The 20,433-nt window shown below is 33.9% G+C and overlaps 1 protein-coding gene across 7 annotated transcripts in view; it reads right to left on the reverse strand.

Annotated features, from left to right (window-relative positions):
- Window positions 1-20,433, reverse strand: part of SCN1A (sodium voltage-gated channel alpha subunit 1) — a 120,868-nt gene that overhangs the window by 13,114 nt on the left and 87,321 nt on the right. For 6 of the 7 annotated variants that reach the window (XM_037523452.2, XM_037523455.2, XM_054699823.1 and 3 more), the window contains 5 exons: window positions 15,714-15,834; window positions 12,282-12,436; window positions 10,592-10,765; window positions 8,215-8,337; window positions 509-790 (listed from right to left, as the gene is read on the reverse strand). In XM_037523452.2, the coding sequence (XP_037379349.1) occupies window positions 509-790; window positions 8,215-8,337; window positions 10,592-10,765; window positions 12,282-12,436; window positions 15,714-15,834 (855 nt within the window). The remainder of the gene's footprint in view (window positions 1-508; window positions 791-8,214; window positions 8,338-10,591; window positions 10,766-12,281; window positions 12,437-15,713; window positions 15,835-20,433) is intronic. The other variant, XM_054699824.1, reaches the window with a different exon arrangement.

Genomic DNA, 20,433 nt, shown 5'->3' on the forward strand with positions numbered 1-20,433 from the left:
ACTATCCTGTTCAGGTACTATCCATTTCAACATGAAGATATAATCCTAAAACCTAAATATCATTCCCCAGCCTTCAATCCAAATGATAGACCTAACTCAGTAGCAGCTAATTCCCACTTATCACTTGCAATCCAATTAGGTGTGTTAAGCACATATTTTGGGAGGATGAGACATCAGTGAAACAAGCTTTCCAAATGTAATAGAAATAAATCATAGCACACTTATTGACTTATTAGTCAACTTGTTCGTCTGGGGTGGCAGACCAATGTGGGGAGAAAGAGAAAAAGACCTTTAGAAAGAACTGAATTATCTGGTCACTATTGATTATGCCTGCACTGCTTAAATGTATTGAAGTTTCCACCCATTTGGGCTCATAAACTTGTACTAATAATTTAAATTAGAAAAAAAGAAGTTATAAAATATCTTCTTAGTAACTTTAATAATTGTATATCATTACTTTATTATTCCAAACAATAAACAAATTTTAGAGAAAAGAGTGTTCACTTACAACTTGAAGCAAAGAGAGATACCCAAATCCTACATTATCAAAGTTTACTTTCACATTTTTCCATCGGGCAGTCTCATTTCTTTCTATTAGTTTTAGGCAATCGGTATGATTATTCACTTCGCTGATGTCAAACATGTCACCAGTTGTGGTGTTAACACAGTGGTAGAATTTGCCAGCAAACAAATTTACGCCCATGATGCTGAAAATTAGCCAGAATATAAGACAAACCAGAAGCACATTCATGATGGATGGAATTGCTCCTAAAAGGGCATTCACAACCACCTAATACACAAATGGAAAAAAAGAAAAGTCAGAATTCTTGTTGGTTAAAAAAGGAAAGACATTCCCCTAGTAATATTTAGTCTTTCTATTTTTTTAATTACTATCACGACTACTCTAGGATATTTTAAAGCAAAGTGAAAAAAAATCTTAAATCCATTTTATCTCAGGCAATAGAGTTGGGGATTCAAATATAAACAATATAATAAAGAAACCAAAAAAGTTTAAAAAAAATAGAGGGATAAATACTAAAAGGTTAAAGGAAAAGCAAAATTAAGAGGAATTTGCTGCCAGATGAAGTCAGAATATTTGTTGTTTATTAGAAAAAGGAGAGTAGGAAATCCTAATACAGAAGATTAACTCATTTTAAAAAAGTGATATATTAAAGAATGAAACTGAAATATTTGGACATGAGTTGATTTGATCAAGATATTGCAATAAATTAAAAATTCAGATGTATAAGTATATTATTTAATACCTAGTATAATTTTACCCTTAATTATTCATGCATTGCTATGACTAATAATAACTTTGGCATAAGAAGCGAGACAATTTAGCATTATGTATTTCATTAGATCATCACATAGTTTATTTCAAGCTCCAGTCATGTCAGTTGTTTCATTTACTGAGTTTAATTCAATAAACTTATTTTAAATGAAACATAATAGAAATCAGTTTCTTAGGAAAATAAGAAAAGGAGGGAAGCCATATTTGGGATCATAGTTCCCAAATTTGATATGATCACATCAAGTTCTGTGCTGAACAATTATCTATTCTTTTTCTGTGGAAGCATTCCTCCCAACTCCCACCACTTAATTGCATCTCTGGATGACAAATTAAAAATTTGAGTTTTATACTTGGCAACACTGTGGGGTCGACTGTCTTTGTTTCCTCTTTCACAGTTCCCATTGGAGCTGCACAGGAGTAGCTAAGAGGGAAGATATGGACAAGCCCTAAAACATTCACAAGTAGTAGATGACACTGCAGACTTGAACATTAAGAGTTAAGTTTCATTCTACCTACATGCCTCTATTGTTCGGGTCAATCTGATCCAAAGTAAATAACAGACATTAATGTATCCTCCATCTGCTATTTTATGTCAGTATAATTTTAGAACAATTTTTCGGACTGCCTATCCAAAAAAAAAAAATACATAAGCCAATTCTTCATGATTCTAAGTCCTATTTAAAGTCTGTAAGTCTAGGCCTTCTGGGGTTATAAAACAGTGAGATATGTGGACCAAAAGAAATAGCAAAGCCACTAATGACAAAGGTGGGGAGGAAGAGCATGAAAAATTAAGTCTGTTGAGTTATTCAGACAGAACTGGGTGATGTGGTCTGTGCAAGTTTACCAAAGTGGCACATTGGCGCCCACCTTATCTCATTTGGCTCTCCGCATTAATTCAAATGAATGAATAAATCCTTACTGTAAACCTCATTTTAAATGTGTGGATGCACTTAGATTTATTTTGGATTCAGAATTTGAAAATTCAAATAAAAAAAACTATTTCCCTCCTTTTTCTGAATACTTTTGCATACTATCCAAATAAAAAGCTGTTTTTATTGTGCAGACAGAGTACATGTGAAAATGCCTATTTTCTACCTACAACAACCAATTCAGAGCAGGACATTGGTTATCTATGTCTATTTCTGGAATTTCTTTTCACATCAGTCTGTTGGTCTCACACTTATTTCTTCAAAACCTTTCTCCCCTCTGTCACTTTTCCATTTTCACAGTCACCTTTTTATCTCTGGCCTTGGTTAGTTCATACTCGTACCATTGTCAAATTTCCCCACATCTCACTTTAAAATCCCCACTGATTATCAAGTATTTTCTTTAGCTTGCTATTCAAATTATCCCACAATTTCCACTTCCAATTTTTTTAAAGGTTTATTGATATATGCATACAAGAGCTGGGGTGTAGGCCTGACGTGCGGGTAGTGAGAAGATTCACCAGAGACAGAGTGGGGAGAAGAACAGGCAGATTGACAGAAATACACTGCTAAGGGGAGCAGCGGGGTGAGGCAGGAGAGGTCTGCTGTGCCATGTGGGTAGTTCCCTGGCCGGAGATGAAACTCATGCTGCCATGGCTGCAGATAACTTGATAGTGTTGAGACTTAACCTCTTGTGCCACCAGGGAGGCCCCTCCACTTCCAATTTTATCTTCCCTAGCCATCTAGCCTTCCTGTCAATGCAACTATTATAAATACCATGGGCTAGTATCATTGCCAGAGAACTGAGAGGTCATTTCCTTTGAATTTCCTTCTCAGAGATCACCCCATCTGAAATACCCTTTCTTTTCAAAAGCTTTAGTTCAAGCAACATTTCTGTCATGGAATCTCACTTTATGTTGCCTGAGACCCCAGTTTAACTTCCAAAATAAAGACGAGTATTACCGTTTTTCGATTCAAGGATCATAATTCCAGTGCTGGACAGATCTGTAGAGTTAATTTAGTACTGTACCCTCATTTGGAAAATGAGACTAAGGTAAGTTCAAAAAGTAGACTAGAAATAGTATTTAGTGCTCCTTCCACTCTGCCTCACTAATTCATAGAATTGCTCCCACTTATCTGGTACCCAGAGTTCTCTGTATTAAAGTTAATTGCATTCCTGTAATCATGTCAAAATATACTTATAAAAATATGCATATATATTTTTATATTCTCTAGGGCTTTGAGTGTCTTGAAAATAGAAATAGAGAATATAGAAATAGAGAATACAGAAATATAGAGAGCTTTGAATAAAGGAATACAAAAATGGTTGATTAAATGAATGAAAGAATGAAGTAAAGGTTAGTTTAATATTTACTGATCAAAGCATAACTTGTAAATGTTATTTCTGGATATGGGACAAAGTTGAATACATTCTGAGAAGTTCACTTTGAAACTGGGGATTAATTTTGCATTACAATTAACTCTGTGGAATTCATGATGCAAGCAAGTGGAATTCATGATGTGGTTTGCAGCAGTGCTATTCAGGATGTGATTTGCAATGTGGGTATACATTTGGCCCAGGGATGATGCTTATTTCTACAAAGATAAGAGAATTATATCTTAGAAACCATTCCACATAATATTGGGTAATTTACTATACAAATGTCCATTCATATTGAAAATTTCATTAAATTAGGTAATGGAGGATCAGAGAAAGAATTGTTTTTTCCCAAGAGTTGTTTGAGCACAGAGGGAGGTGTATTAACTCTTCTGAGACTCTAAGGAACTGTGGTAATTGGTTCCCATGTGGTGAAACCACTAGACAGAACTGGCCTAAGTAAATTACAAAGAACAGACTGCAGTTTCAGCTGCATAAAAGGAGATGTCTAAGAAAGGAACTATCTTAATGAATTAATACCAGAGGATGCGTCTTCTCGCAAGTATTTTGCAGAACACAATCAAATAGAATTTTTCCGTACTAGAACAACTCATTCTTCTAGAAACTCTTTTCCATTTCTGGTTCATGATCTACATTTTAATGAACCCGACACTAAATGAGGGATTGAAAATTAAATATGCAAATTAAAATTAGGATTTTTTTATACCCGCAGACATGTTTTCTTGTCTTAGAACATCAAATTGCCTTTGAACTTCAAATCAATACTGCTCATGAATTCTAATTCTTCTCTAATCAAAATACAGAAAAAAACTAAGTGAATTAAAAATTAAAAGCAGGCAAAGTAAAATCATACATCTTTCACTATAAAGAGGAACATTAGAATCTTATTTAAATCTAATGACTATATTTGTATTGTGGAATTTATTTGAGGTAATTATTTTTGAAAGATATGATACATTAGTTATCCAAACAATAATTCCAACTTTTCCCTCCCTCAAATATAAAAACTTTCTTAAACAAAGTTCCTAAACTTCAAGAACAAACAAAACGTAATTTTTTTTTAAATTTAAGTCTTCATTTTGATATCTTCCAAGATGCTTAGAATCGAAAGTGACTTATTCAAATCGGAAAATTTATCCATTAAATTCTATCTTTTTTTTTGAAAGATTTATTTTATTTATTTATGCATACAAGAGCTGGGGTGTAGGCCAGAAGTGTTATGGGGCAGTAAGAGGATTCACCAGAGACAGAGATGGGGGTAGAAAAGCAGGCTGACTGAAATACACTGCTGAGGGGAGCAGCAGGCAAGACAGGAGAGGTCTGCTGCGCCATGTGGGTCACCTCCCTGGCTGGGGATAGACTCGTGCTGTAGTGGCTGCAAATAGCTTCAGATGAAACTTAACATCTTGACTATCAGGGAGGCCCCATTAAATTCTATCTTAATACACATGATGCTTTTGTTTTATTTTTAGGTGTGTGTGTGTATACCTCATGCAAGTGAATCACATTAATTTTTTTTCCATCTAAAACACAAATCATGTGTATTTACTCAATTCTGAATATATTTTGCTTTGTTAGATTTTAAAGATAACCCTTATGAACTTATACTTACAACATGATAAAGGTCACACAATTATACTAATTTTAGAAAAACTACCTAGCATCAGCTCATACATATCAAAAAGGCAATGAATCAAGCTGGAAACTCACTGGCAATTCTCAGGACTCAGACCAACATAGTAAATATCAAAGGTTTATGCCTCAAACAGCACCATTATCTGGACAAGTTAAAATGTTCACACAATTATTCTACACGTGGGTCCTCCACCCTCACCGGTTGGATCACCTCCCCTTAAATGGACAAGTCGGTATACACATAACTAAATCATACTCAATGAAACTCAATAAAGATATCAACAGTTGGGGATCAAATCCACAGAGGGCAAATTCACAGAGGTGTATTGCTCAAAAGAAAATTTAAGACAATTGAAAATAGGGGGTTAGAATGTAAATACTGTATTTTCCCTGCTGTGGTGCAATAGTACCCTTCCCAACCCCTCCCTCACCCCACTATACAAAGTCACAGTGAAAGGATGAAAGGTAGCAAAAGGGGTAATACAGTACCCATAATAAAGGGCTGAGGGGAGGAACCAGCGCTCCACCCCATCCAAGTTGGAGCAAGATTATCCTATATGAAATAGAAATATATAGTTTATTATTAGTTAGAAATCTGATATGACAGAACATTTGGTGTTACTTTTTGTATATGATGCTTTCTGTCTGTTTCCCTGTCAATTAAGACTTGAGTTCTTTGAAAAAGAAGGTATTTAATATTTCTTAGATTAGGAAATTAGAAATACAAATTTAAATACAAAATTTATTTTACTCTAGATAATCATGACATCAATTCACTCAGTTTAATTTTACAAGTTGAAAAATTTGGACTGGAAATTTGAAATACAATTAATGTTTAAAAGCTGTCAGCCAGAAATGTGCATAAAACATGCAAAACAGAAAGTGCAACGTGATGATAAATTATTTGCTATTCTCTAACTTCTTATCAAGCACTGTACAACATGCTATATTTGGTAATGTTGCATAAAAGCACATGCTTTGAAAGAGTGACAAAACAAAAATAAAATGAGTGTCTGATTTGTGCTTTGACACAGCTATTGTGATTTTATGTTGCTAAGAATTAAATGAGAGTTTCTGAATATATTTAAATCTCACTTCCCAGTTATAATCATCATCATTATCTCTATCCATTCAACATCATGCATGATTATATCTTTTACAAAGTCAAAAAATCCAAACACTAGAAACAAAAATAGAATTAATCCTTAGATTATTTTGTCTCTACAATGCCAAATAGATCTTGAAATGATCAGCCATCTTAGCATCACACACATACTACCAAGAGGCAAGAAACCATATTCATAAATGACTTAAACAATTAGTTCATTTCTTATCAGTATTTACAAGTTTATATTTTTAAAATTCTAAGTTAAAAAATTAATGTCTTTTCATGATATAAAAAAAGATTGATGATAATTGTAAATAAAGTTATTTTGGTAAAAAATTAAAGGTAGACCCACAAGAACAACATTGTGCTGTATGGTATGAAGGGTTATAAATGGGAATATCTGCCCAGTTGCCTCATGGATTTCATATTTTCAAAAGATCAAATTTGAAATGTTTATTACAGCTTCAGATGTTTAGGACTGTTCAGACTTCAAAAGACTTAAATGGGATTACTTTGACTCAGGCCACATATCTTCACGTAGAATACATAAAAAGAAAAATTTTCTCCAGAACTGAAGCTATCAGTCTGACACAAAGAAAGTGACATTTTAATTGGAAAATAAACTTAATTTTCATATTACCAGAAGAGAATTTCAAATAAAATGTTAGTGAAAATGTAAGGAGATCTGTGAGAACTAAAATAAGACTATTTGTATATTACAGTGAGTCCAATGAAAAAAAATATATGTGTTAGGGAAAATAAAGAAGTATTATGCTCTTAGAAAATTACATTTATACTAAATTTTATTTCAGAAGAACATATAAGATTTCCATAGAAAATGCAAATGGAGGTCTGTAATACAAGCTTAGTATTTATAAGTGTGATTAAACCTTAGGCAGCTAAAAAGCAATGCTTTTCTATTGAAATCACAATTTAGAAGCTTTGCTTTGGTTAATAAAATTTCTAATTTTGAAAAAATGGAATGAATATATTATATATTGTATCTAATAATGTTTCATGCTTTTGAAAAAGGCACAGAAAATTATAAGTTAATGGCATAATTTCTAATCTGTTATGAATTATAAAAAATAGTTTATTTCCTTAAAAGAACAATATTGTGACTCTGATAAATGCAATATAAGTTATGGTTCATTTATGAATCATCTATGACAACAATTAAAATTATATTCTCTCTTCATTATGTTATAAAATTTTTACTTCAATGCCATATAAATGCATGGATTTATATATTATATTTTAGTATTACTCTTCATATAAATAAGGACAATATAAGGACAATACATTTACAAACTGAAGCTATATTAACATGACTTTTTAAAAAGTTTGAAATTCAGTTAGTATTAAATATCTAACCTTGATATGCTCAAATAATGCAAATTTTGGCATTATACAGACAAAAATATTGACAATTGTTAATTTTTTCCTTTACACTCATATTTAGGTACATGTATGATTTATACTACTTTCAATACAATTAACTACAATTTAGATCATTACAAATGAGAAAATGATATAGAATTCACATTTGTTAATATCATTACACTTAGTACTTTAACAGTGCATCTCCTTTTCCTATGTACGTTTGTAAGGAAACTCCCAAAGTAAATTAAGAAATAAAGTCATTTTAATGAGCACAGCAGATAAATGATGGAGGGAGGCCTCCATTCTCTTGCATATCACCTAGAAGTAAATATGCAACAGATAAAGGATAAAGTAGCAATTTTGCAAGGATTTGCCATTCTTTTTGCATGCATGGGTTTCCCCCTTTAAAAATGTAATTTAATTTAATTTTGGCTATAAACAATACTTCAGGTTCTTTCATTTTTCTTACCCTCATCCCTTCAAATCTTGATAAGGCTCTTAAAGGTCTCAGAGCTCTTAGTGTCCTGAGAGATTTGATGGCACCAAGTTCTGAGTAACCCAAAGCATTCGCGGTTAAACTGACCAATGAAACCTGCATAAAAATATACATATTTTATATAAGTAAAATAAAATTACAAATAATAAAAGGGAATTGTTGTCGTCCCATTTGTTACTATGTAGTACAACAAATACAATTTTTGCTTATAATCACATAGAAGATGAATGGTTGCTTATTTTCAGTAAGCCTTTAGAATATAAAGATATACTTCCAGTTTGATGCAAAAAAGTTAAGATGTTAACTAAAATCTAGTTTAATAAAAAACCTTAAGCATCATATAATTTTCAATTGATCTAACTTATTAGTGGAGCAATTCATTAAACAAAACTAAATAAAAATTAATAAAATAAATCACAAACCCCACAAATAATAAGATACCATTGATTTTTATTTTATTAAGTTGCTGCTGACTGTAGCCCTTTGCCTATGGCTAATGATAAAATACAAAATCTATTTTATCAGAAAAAGAAAAAAGTCTACCCTGTGTTGACATTTTCAACTAATTGTAATCAATATAGAAATTAATATGCTAAATCAGCTTTGAAGATGATTTTGTCTTGCTAATAAAACCCTGCTTTTTTTACTTGTTTAAAGTTTATTTCTAGGTAAATAATGTAACAGGAAAATTCTAACATGAAAGTTCATCAAATTTTCCTAATTTGAAATTTCATAGTAAAAATTTATAGTAAAAATTTACTAATTTTACTAATGTATAGTTTCTGCTCTAGTACTTAGTCCAAAATGGCCTAATATTTATCAAACAAATAAATCAATTAGTTCATCTGGTTTGAATGAAATCGTCAATGATTATGAAATAAACATTTTAGGTGTCTTTTCTAAATAAAGAATTTGCTGTAATTCCATGTCCATGCACAGCTACAAGTTCAAGGTGTGTGTGTTTTTTTCAAAATTTTTTTCTATTTTTACGTATTAATTTGATTTACATTTACAATACTTTTTACATTACTTGAGATGTACTATAATTACTTTTGTCTTTTTTTAGAGTGTTACACTGATCTTCATGAAACAAAATAGAACAATGAAAAATAAAGGCATTATTGCAAAATAACAAAATTTCTGTAGAACTCCTAAAATATTTCAGAAATGGCTATTAACAACAATTTGAGGTATTTCTTCCATTAAAAAGTTCTGACATATAATAAATAGAGAAAAAAGCGGAGTCAATTTTAAAATGTTTAAATTAGATTTAAAATCTAGTGTGAAAATTGTGAATTGAAATCTAACTTCTATGTGCTTGAAATCTCAATGTTACAAACATTGTCTCCTTATTTGATGAACCAATTATTCTTTTGAGGCTTATCTCAATTCACTCTTTTTATAGGAACATTATTAAGCTTTTCAAGCAACTTTGTCTCTACCTTAGTTCAGAATTAAAGAAATAGGAGAATGCATGACTCTTACATCTAGAGATACTTTCCACAAGAAACTTGCAGAGTCCTTGTGGATTATTATTCTTTGGGATAATTATCCTTTGCAGATTATTATCCTTTGGGAATAAAACTATTGCTTATGAAGTCTGTGATATTTTGGACTTTTCTAGTCTTTTCTAAAGATGAAATTATGCCAAATTGATATGTCAGGGATAGGAAGTATCCATTGGGCTACAAATTGTTTGATACCCTACAAGCTTGTGTTAAATCTAGTCTACATGGAGGGAAACTCCTGTGATGGCAAGAAGCAGAGTTCTTTTCCTATACTCTGTACATCTTACTTCCTATAATGGAATTATAATCTACATAATATCCTTTTCAAATCTATCCTTTAAAAACTTAGAGTAGAACGAGAATTTTAAGACTTGATAGTAGTTCCCACCATTGTCACTGCATTCAATGCCTCTCATGGTTTACATACTAATTATCATTTTGCAGGGTCAAGAATCAAGTAATCTACTCTGACACATAACCAACCAGTGGTGGGGTTAGAATTAAAAGCCAAATCTGTCTGATTTACAATATAAGGAATTTAAGTATCATACCTTATTTCACCACTTTCTCTAAAACCTATTGATATGTTTCAGCTCCTTATCCTAAGTAACCACCATAAATTTCAATTCTCCAATAGTAAAATCAGCACTAAATTTGCAGATTTCTAGTTAATTACAACTTACTTACAAAAATTACACTATCATTCAGGGGATTAGTTTACTGTTTATTTAGGAGTGTGTCCTAACCACACAACATAGTGGTCAGAGATTCACTATTTTTGAATTAGTATATAGTTAAGACAAAGACCCTGAATGGAAGGCAAAGATATGAAGGATACCTACATCAACAATTAAGAAGTCCAGCCAACACCAGGCATTGGTAAAATATGTTTGATAGCCGTATGCCACCCATTTTAGAAGCATTTCGAGAATGAAAATATAAGTGAAAACCTTGTCAGCATATTCCAACATTGTCTTAATTGTTTTTCGCTGATCAATATATATATCTTCAAATGCCTGTAAAGAAAAGTTATATATCTCAGTTTTCGAAAGCTAGTGGTCTATTTTGTTCTGATTATTTATATTTTTCTGGTTTTACATACAAATATATGCATACACACATACAATATATATAACACTTCATTGGACTAGAAGGGCAAAGGAACTGTATCTATTGCTAGTTTTCCCCCTTAAAGATATTTTAATTAATCAGGGGAATAGTAATATTCTTCATTGATACTACATTTGTAAGAAAGAAGTAAAAGCAGAATTCTAATGACTTGATTTGTCCAGGAAATAGTAATTGATGTCATATCTTGATGTAGTCACCCCGATTTGAAATTTGAAATAACCTATTCCTTTTGCTTGATTTCTTGTGCTTTCCCCTCTTGGCTTTTTTTTTTTTTACCATAGAAAAGAGATTGAAGAAATAAGAAGAGAACGTTTATACTTTTCATAAAGCAGATCATCACGTTGCTCAATTTTACTATGAATTGGATTCATCTGACCCACTTTCACCTTCGTTTTGCTGATAGTTTATATTCCTCAGCAGGGATATGGTGTGACATGATGGTTAAATGAAATTACTTCTCATTTAGATGCAAGTGTGTATTTTAATATGAAACTTTTTTGATACTTTACATTTAGGGATACATTCTTTTCAGTAGTGATTGAAAGAGTAGTTCTTAACTAAAGTGACAGAGAAAATTTATTTCCTCAGAGAAATATACAGAAAAATATGGGCCTATATTTGAATTATAAAGTTAAGCTAATGAAACTTATTAATGTTTCAATCAGACATGCTCATCTGTCATCTATCTATATCTATCTACTATGTATCATATATCTTATGGTTTGATATTGCATTTTTGACAATGTTTTTCTAAAATGCTATCTGATAGTCTTTTTATTTTGTAGATGATTTTCATAAAAATATAAATTGATTCTGATGAAATGAACACTGTCATATCAAGAGAAACCAAACCTTAAGTGTATATCACTTAGGCATGCTGCCCAATATTTATCGTTACCAGCATTTATTGTTTCCTGAGTAGCACAAGGATACAACAATTTGAAAGGAAGAAAGAAATTGTCCCTAAAGACTTATTGACTCTCCGTGAAGAGATAATAATAATAATAGCACTTAGAAACAAAATCCATCATAACTTAGACATTTCATATTCCTGATCACAAAACTTCCATTAACTACACTGTAGTTACAATGCTTATTTTCCTGTTAATATGGATAATTGAATATTCATATTCTTTGGTTATAATGAGTAAGCTGAAGGGACAAGTTTTCTGGGTTACTTTAATAGCAAAACAATAAACCATTAAAAACCAATTGTATATAAAAAAAGTAAATCCAGAAATGCAGGGTTATACATTAAGTTCTATAACCTGGAAGATATGGAATGGGGTAATAAAAACGCATTGGATAATAAGATAATGCAATAGAAAGGATTAATAAATCACCCATATTAGAAGACGCTAAAGTTTAGCATCAGAGCACTTTTGCTTAATGTTCACTTACCAGAGCACCGCTACTAAGGAGAATCATGAAAACAATAAAGGTTTCAAACCAGTTATGTTCGACTATACGGAAGCACGTTCTTCTCAGATTCCACCATTGCTTTCCTCTGCCTTCTTCCACACTGACTTGACAACATTTGAATCTTCGAACACAGCCTGCAAGTATAATACAAGTATAATGTTCAAATAAACGTAGGTAAATTAACTTCTGTTGCTTCAGTAATATCTCTTGGTGTGTCCTTGATTTACCTTCCCATTACTGTTACAATCTCTACCTTGCTAAGCTAATTCTCTAAGCTTGGGGTAGTAAGAGCATTTCATTAGTTGTGTGAAGTTGTGAAAATTATTCAGTCTCCATAAATGATTCTCTTTTCAATAATATGTTTTTTTTTTTTGCTTGAAATATGATTGTCCAAGAATAAAACCTTGCAAATTACAAATAAATGTCAAGTATCTTTGTCTTATACTATATCACCTTATTGTATTCTATTGAAGTCACTCTAGAAAAGGACTTTAAAATGGAAATAAATAACAGAAAACTTCCCTTTTAATGAAGATACAAAATAGTAAAATAGACCTCTCTCAACAATCCTAGATTTTTTTCAGATTTATTTATTTATTTATACAAGCACTGGGTACAGTCAGAAGCATGGGAGGGTGAGAGAATTCACCAGAGCCAGAGCAGGGAGCAGAGCAGGCAGAAGGACGGAAGTACACTGCTGAGGGGAGCAGCCGGGTCTGCGCGCCATGTGGGACCCTCACTCGGTGGCCGGGGAGCAGCCGGGGATCGAACTGGCACTGCAGAGGCCGCGGGGAGCTTCGCAACCCAGCGCTCAACCGCTGCGCCACCGGGGAGGCCCAATTCTAGATTGGTTTCTATTTAGGTTTTCTTGTGGTGCTCTTCAAAGAAAGCTTATGTAACTGTCATTATTAATTTAACTACTAACGTGTGATTTGCATGACCCTGCTTTAATTTGTCATTTGCCTTCCTTGCACTGTTTCATTCACTTAACATCAGAATTTAATCAACATATATTATGCCTCAGGAAAAATATTTCAGGTATGTTGGAAGAAAAGGGGCAAAGAAAAGGGAAGGAGGGAACGGAAGGACAAAGGGCAAGAAGGAAGACTGTAAGATACATATAACAATTTAAAAGAGAACGCAGGGGCCTCCCTGGTGGCACAAGGGGTTAAGATGCAACCTATGAAGATATCCACAGCCACTGCAGCATGAGTTCAATCCCCCAGCTGGCCAGGGAACAACCCACATGGTGCAGCAGACCTCTCCTGACTTGCCCACTGCTCCCCTCAGCAGTGTATTTCAGTCAGTCAGTCTGTTCTGTTCCCCACTCTGTCTCTGGTGAATCCTCTCACCATCCTTTGACCTGTACCCCAGTTCTTCTATGCATAAATAAATAAATCTTAAAAAAAAAGAGAAAGCATTCTCATAGGGCAATATCTGGTTAGTTATCAGGTGAATTCAATGGAGATAGATAGATAGATAGATAGATAGATAGATAGATAATTTAAATATTTATTTTGCATAGAAGAAGTGGTATATACACCAGAAGTGCAAGGGGTGAGAGGGCAGCACAACAGAGACAGAGTGGGCAGCACAACAGGCAGATTTTTACTGAAAAACACTGCTAAGGGGAGCAGCAGGTGAGGAGAGGTCTGCTGCAGCATATGTGGGTTAGCTCCTTGGCCAGGGATTGAACTTAAGCCTTCCCAGTGACAGCACTGAGACTTAACCCAAAAGCCACCAGGGCAGTCCTTAAATGGATATATATATATTATTGCTGTTCAGTAGAAAAAGAAGCTTTTGAGAGTTCCTTTCTAGTTCTACATGGGATGCTACTCAATTCATGACTTCCTTAACCAAGTCAACCACATCCTAAAATAAAAACACCATGGTCAGACAAAGGTGGTTTTGAGGACTTTGAGTGATGTATATAATTTTATAAAGGAAATAGAGGAAGACTAAATAGATATGAGACCTATAAGGAAGAGAACACTACAGAATATGCAAATACATACCTTTTTCAAAACTTTAATTCCCAAGAAATACTAGCCATAAGGAATACAAAGCACTTAGACCTATTGTCCACACTGTGCCAGGTTCAATAGGTGCTGTTCAGGTCGAGTATAGAAGACAGTGCTTATTTCCTGTTTCATCCAATTAATCTTAGAAAATATTATTGTTAAAAACTAACTTTTTGTAATTAATTTAATAGTGAGAAAGCTATTTTTTTTTTAAAGCAACAGTAGTTAACTTTATTGAGCAGTTTGCTAAGGGCTATGTAAATGTTTTCTATTTTAATAAACAAAAAGTGATTCTTGCAATAACTATAATTCTTTTGTCCCTACAAATAAGGATATAAAAGCTTAAAAAGGTTATTAAATGATGTCATAAAACTAGAAAATATCTGAGCCTGTGAAGAAACCCGAGATTACATTTAGTGCATTCTCTTAGCAGTAAGTGTTTGATCAGAAGGATTTATAAAGTAATGTCCAAGGTATATCTTGCTGATCTTCATGATTGTTTTCTTAAGTGTAGAAATGTGTAAAATGATAATTATTTTTTCAATGCATGATACTTTTTTATAATTAAAATCCTTTTAAAGTAATCAAGTAAAAATCATTCCTATTTTAAATTTCAATCATTACACCAACACGCTCATTTACTATTGTTAAATTCTATATTTGGGAATCATTGAAAGTGATGGCTATTTTGTTGGTCAGAACATATAATTGAAATAAGTGCAGAAAGCTATTTTTAAGGCAAGTTGTATCTATGAGAATTTTGACTATTGTTTAAGATGCCAATTTATATGAAATCACAATTTCATTTAAACTTATAAGTCACTAATTTTGATTATGTTAAGTATTTTTTCTCCATGTTCATGATCCCTTACACATAATAGGCAGAGGAAAACCAAAAAATAACAATAGAGTTAAATTCTTTTAGTCAATTAGAATATTAGAAATAATTGAAATAAATATTTACAAAGGTCTGTTCTATTCTAAATGATCCATTTTTTTTTTATAGAGGCATGTTTTTTAAATTAATTAATTAATTAATTAGTTTGTTTGTTTGTTTATACAAGCACTGGGTACAGTCAGAAGCACGGGAGGGTGAGAGAATTCACCGGAGCCAGAGCGGGGAGCAGAGCTGGCAGAAGGACCGAAGCACACTGCTGAGGGGAGCAGCGAGCGGCAGGAGAGGTCTGCGCGCCATGTGGGACCCTCCTCCGGTGGCCAGGGAGCAGCCGGGGATCGAACCGGTGCCTCAGAGGCCGCCGGCAGCTTCGCAACCCAATGCTCAACCGCTGCGCCACCAGGGAGGCCCTAAATGACCCATTTTGGATGATCAATGGTGAAATGAAATTACATAACACAATGGAATATTAACATGAGGTTCATTTTCTTTTACCTTCAGTGAAACAAGCTTCCGGTTCAAGTGTTTCTTCAGGTTCCACCACCGGCTGTTCTTCTGCAGGTGCACCAATGTCCACGGTGCTGCCTTCAGAGGAGCTACTGCTTTCATTAAGTTTCTGTGCATGAGATGGACAGAAAAAGCAAATCACTTTCATTTTGGTAACTAGTAAATAGCCTAGCAAGAAAGGATTAGTACTACGAACTATTTTGGATTCTCCTTGAAGAGATTTTAAGTTGAGAGTAAAAGAGGGTTTGAATAAGAAGAGGAAATAAGGGGACATTGTATTAATTTACCATAATTCCTAAGGTAAATATGAAATCAGAATGAAACATTATGAAGTTACAAATAGCCATCAGCAAAAAGTACTAAGCAAATCACTGTCCTATGAATTAGAGAAATACTAAAGGAGGGAGGAAGGGAAAGGGAGGGTGGGAAAATTAACACTTGTTCTCAATTTATGAACGATGAAACTGTTACAGAGCAATCCCAATGTGAAATGGGTTGGCTGACTGTGGGTCCTCACCCGCACACTTAAAAAGGATTTATAATGAGACTCAACTGCAGGCATACACAGAAAGGGTATTAAATGGTTTATTTACAAAAAGAGGAAAGGAAGAAATGAATAATTCAGGGAGAAAGAGAGAGAGAAATTGGTGAATGTGTCCTATCGGTTCTGCTGATCTGGAACCCCAACAGCACACTGAAAGTTGGTGAAAAACCAAGGACCCCCAAGGCCCACATTCTGGTTATATAAAAAACTTGGCTGCTTAACTCCACCCTCATTTCCCAGCAATCCTCCTTTCGTGATGCTGACATTATGGGATTTGTAGTCTTCGGTGTCTTGGATCTCTTTGGTCTCGGGTGGGGGTGGGGTCCGTGAAACCTACTTGTGGAGTTTGTTCAGGACATCCCTTTCCCCCAATGAAACTAAGGCCCAGACAGGTTAAGTAACTTAACAATGTCATATAATTAGTAAGTGAGAGAACCAAGATTTCAGACAATTACTCAAGCCCCAAATCCTATATTCTGTTTTCTATGCTATCATATCCTTGAAAAAAATTTACTTTTATTTATTTATGCATACAAGAACTGGGGTGCTGGGGTGCAGGCCAGAGGTGCAAGGTGGGTGAGAGGATCCACCAGACAGAGTGGGGAGCAGGATAGGCAGATCTACTGAAATATACTGCTGAGGGGAGCAGTGGAGAGACAGGAGAAGATTGCTACCCTGTGTGGGTTAGCTCCCTGGCCTGGGATGGAACTTGTGCCACAGTGGCTGGTAATAGCTTGATAGCACTGATACTTTACCCTTGCACCACAAGGGAGGCCTCTATACTATCATATTCTTTGTAAAACAAAAGGACTAGTGGATTTACACACTTAACAATTCTTCCATAAATTTGAAAGTGAAACTAACACATAGAAAAAGTATCAAAATGAGCTAACAGATGAAGAGAATCCACGATTAAATTTTAAGGAAAAACCAAAAACAAAAATAGCGTTCACACCTAAACCAAAAATGGAATTTTAAATGATACAAATATTCAGTATCTTCACAGAAATTATTTCATTAATTGCAATAAGCTGTAAATAACAGTTTTAAATTTTACTTACAGTAATTCTGCCAACCTAATTATATATTTGTTATTAAGCAAATGTCATAATAGTGATTTATGGGCAAACAATAATAAAGCCCTTTGGTATAGTATTATTTAACTCAAAAGGGAATTTAAAAAATTACTTGCAACATCTTTAACATTTTTTGATAAATCCAGATTTTGCATAGTATACTTTTCCCTCACAAGTCTAGCATAATGCCCAATACCATGTTCCATATAAAACTGTATATCCACTACTAAATACACATGCTAGTCACCTAGGTTTCAGTTTTTAATTAGCAACTGTCAGTACTAAGGAAAAAAGATAAGGACCTAAAATAACATAAAATTAATCCTATTTTATGCCTGTTGACTGCCTCCCTCAATACTCTTCCTTGAAGTGTCTTGCATGAATGACAAAATGAATTGATTCCTTTTTAATGTACAAAGTTACCCCAAGTCTCAGGGGATCAGAGTTTCTCTAGATGAGAGGACTATTGCCAATATATCCATTCTTTAAAATTAGCTGTTCTGTTTTATAATACTTTTAAAAATACTTTCCTTTTAATGCATACAGTTGGGAATCAACCCATATTTTTGAAGTTTTAAGATGATTTAAATAGCAATTAAATACCCATTATTAGTATTCGAACAAAAGATCTGCTATTGAAACATTACCAGTCTAAACAAGTGATCTTCTAGGTATGAACAAATAAATTGTCAATCACTTCACAAGCAACGTAGTATATTTCACAGTTTGCTTGAACTACTATAAGAAAGTAAAAGCACGCCTAACATTACTCAAATTCAACATGTTCTCAATTAGTAATGACCTTTCTCCCCCATTCTATACCTACTCTCTTAAATAAACTCCTTATTCTGGTTGTTTGTAGTATTTTTTTTTTAGCATCCAGACTCAAGATATCCTTGTTTACTCTTAATCTTTTCAAATACTGGCAAATTGATTCAATCCTACCTCTCGGCTAACTCCTCTCTTATTTCCAGCTTCCAAATTTCTATGAACTTTCTATTTACCTATCATCTCTCTCTCTTTTTTAAAAAAGAAAAGATTTATTTGCTTATGCATACAAGAGCTGGGGTAAAAGTCAGAGGTGTGGGGCGTGAGAGGATCCACCAGAGACAAAGTGGGGAGCAGAACAGGCAGATTGACTGAAATACGATTGCTTGATAGTGCAGTGCTTAACCCCTTGCACCACCAGGGAGGCCCCTTATCATCTCTCTTTTGAAGAACTATAAATGATCTCCATCATTTTAGCCTGATTATAGAATTCTGCAGACCACAAAACTTGCCATTTAGTAGGTGACCAATACCGTTTAGCAAATGAAAAATGGATGAATACCTCTGATATTACTACCAAATGAAGGCTTGTCTAAAATTTAATTTTTGAACCAAATCTCCAAAATTTTATTTTCAAAGCTGTGCTGTAGTTAAGATGAACTTCTTGGTGTTCTCTAACTTTTGCTTATAGTGGTTACTTTCCCCTTACATTGTGGAAGGATACATATTGTTTTTCATTATAACCTAATTCCATTCTAACTGACAAATTAACCATGCTTGGCATTTTCTCTGTAACACAAACTGATGACCATGGTGTTCTGAAGTTGCTCAGCTGGTTAGTTACACTCCAGTACATTTCTACTTTCTACTGGTACATTTCTACTTTCACCATACTTATCAAGAGCATTATGTTTGTTTTTAAATCAATCTTTATCTTTTCAAATTAATGTAATTGAGTCTTATATTTGATAAAATTATTTTGAGAAGAAAGTTGCTGAATTAATAAAAGCTAAGTTGGAATTATTGCCTATTTCCAATAAAGGCAAATTCTCCTCCCCTATATATGTCCAAGTAAAAAAAAAATTTGTAAAATTGGGTATAAAAAGTTGCAGCAAAAGTAGTGGAGGTAAAAAATTCTAAAAGGGTACTATATGCTTAGTCATCAGTGTACTTCAAAATTTAGAGAAACAATGTTTTGCAGATGATGAACTGTACAGTTACATTCTTAATAATTATGTGAAAATTCAATAAACACCTTGCAATTAAAGGTGTGTATACACCTTATGACAAAAGAGAGGTTTCCAACCTACGTTCTACAGAGATTGTGGCTTCATCCTTAGGCAAAGGTGAGGGCCACAGAGGCACATTCTAAGTAGAGCGGTTCTATTATATGTTTCAATATTTGTACATTTTTTGAAAACTATATAAAAACCACTTAAAAATTACAGTTGAACAAAAGCCTGGGAAAATGCATGTCCAAATTTTATTTTAGTTTCTTTTTTAAAAGATTTACTTTATTTATGACTGTATAAAAGAACTGGGGTGTAGGCCAGAGGTGCAGGGGTGACAGCATTCACCAGAGACAGAGTGGGGAACAGAACAGGCAGATTGACTGAAATACACTGCTAAGGGGAGCAGTAGGTGAGACAGAAGAGGTCTGCTGCACCATGTGGGTTAGCTTCCTGGCTGGGGAGCGAATCTTGCCACAGCAGGGGCTGGTGATAGCTTGACAGCACTGAGACTTTAACCCCTGTGCCACCAGGTAGGCCCCTTAAAGCTCTTTTTAATGTTACTGCAAGAAAAAAATAAAGCTTTTTTTTTAGATTTATTTATTTATGCATATAAAAGCTGGGGTACAGGCCAGAGGTGTGGGGGGTGAGAGGATTCACCAGAGACAGAGTGGGGTACAGAACAGGCAGATTGACTGAAATACACTGCTGAGGAGAGCAGCAGGCGAGTCAGGAGAGGTCTGCTGTACCATGTGGGTTGCTCCCTGGCGGGTGTTAGAATCGTGCTGCAGAGACTGCAGACTGCTTCATAGGTTGAGTCTTAACCCCTTGCGCCACCAGGGAGGGGCCTAAAGCTCTTTTTAATTCAACATGCTGCCTCTATGCATATTGCATTCCCAAACATCATTGTTAACAATTATGCATATTTTTATTTGCATGTTTGCAGAAGATAAGCATAAATTATTATTATACAGTAACATTATACATATGAGTTCTATAGGTGATAGGACTTACGTAGCCAAGCCACATCTGTTACTCACCATTTCTCAATTGATTATACCAAGAACTCTAACACAGCCTATAGACTCCAG

This window comes from Talpa occidentalis, unplaced genomic scaffold, assembly GCF_014898055.3.
Source record: "Talpa occidentalis isolate TD23 unplaced genomic scaffold, MPIMG_talOcc4v2.1 talOcc4.3, whole genome shotgun sequence".
Classification (NCBI taxonomy): domain Eukaryota; kingdom Metazoa; phylum Chordata; class Mammalia; order Eulipotyphla; family Talpidae; genus Talpa; species Talpa occidentalis.